At 42.2% G+C, this 706-nt stretch overlaps 1 protein-coding gene across 1 annotated transcript in view; it reads left to right on the top strand.

Moving 5' to 3' along the window:
- The first annotated feature begins 171 nt into the window (after positions 1 to 171).
- The window catches only part of LOC119593189 (glycoprotein-N-acetylgalactosamine 3-beta-galactosyltransferase 1-like), a 6,081-nt gene continuing 5,546 nt past the window's right edge, over positions 172 to 706 (top strand). The window contains 1 exon segment of the mRNA XM_037942168.1: positions 172 to 510. Coding sequence (XP_037798096.1) covers positions 419 to 510 — 92 coding nt within the window. The 5' untranslated portion in view covers positions 172 to 418.

Below are 706 nucleotides of genomic sequence, written 5' to 3'. Positions count from 1 at the left end.
TTACCACTTCAATCCTAAGAAATGACACATTACTCAAGAATAGTTTGGGACATAATGTACTTGCCAATTTCATGGGCCATAAGTTTCGTCTCCCATGGGGCTTATCTGATAAGCGTGTGATACGAGCGATAGGAAGAGAGCGTAGCCTTGCCATCAGTTCTCTGTCACTCAGTCAGTACGCACCACGCTAGTGATACTGGCTGTACACGAAAGTTCATTTCATAAAAGTGATTATGCCTTTGCTTTCCACTTCCGTCTTGGCGCACCTATGATGTAACTATACCAGTGACTCTTAAAACTACTAAAGAGGCCAATGTACAATAAACTTTCAGTGTTACTCCTGAGAGTAAAGCACTTCGTTCAAAATCAGACTCAGTGCTCAAGCCTCAGTGAGACAGCCTTCAGTACCAAATAAGCGATGATCTGGAGAAGGAGAAGGACTTGCCTCCCGGTTCTCTTACTCTTGACCCTCAGCTTCGTCAGCGTAGTTCTCGTCTTCAGGTTTTTAAGGTAATGGTGGTTGGAGACAGCAGGAGTGGTCTGGAAATGAGGTACTAATAAAGACAACGTTCAGTATTTTAGAAGGAAATGGGCTAGGTTGGGTTGTAATATATTTCAGTGAATGATGGGTTCTGCAAGGTTAGCAACGGTAATACTTTAACCATATTTTTTGGGTAAGTGTTGCACTGTTCGTTATCAATAAAAA

Source organism: Penaeus monodon, chromosome 31, assembly GCF_015228065.2.
Source record: "Penaeus monodon isolate SGIC_2016 chromosome 31, NSTDA_Pmon_1, whole genome shotgun sequence".
Lineage (NCBI taxonomy): Eukaryota > Metazoa > Arthropoda > Malacostraca > Decapoda > Penaeidae > Penaeus > Penaeus monodon.
The sequence above is the reverse complement of the archived record's forward strand: the minus strand, read 5'-3'. Positions and strand labels throughout refer to the sequence as shown.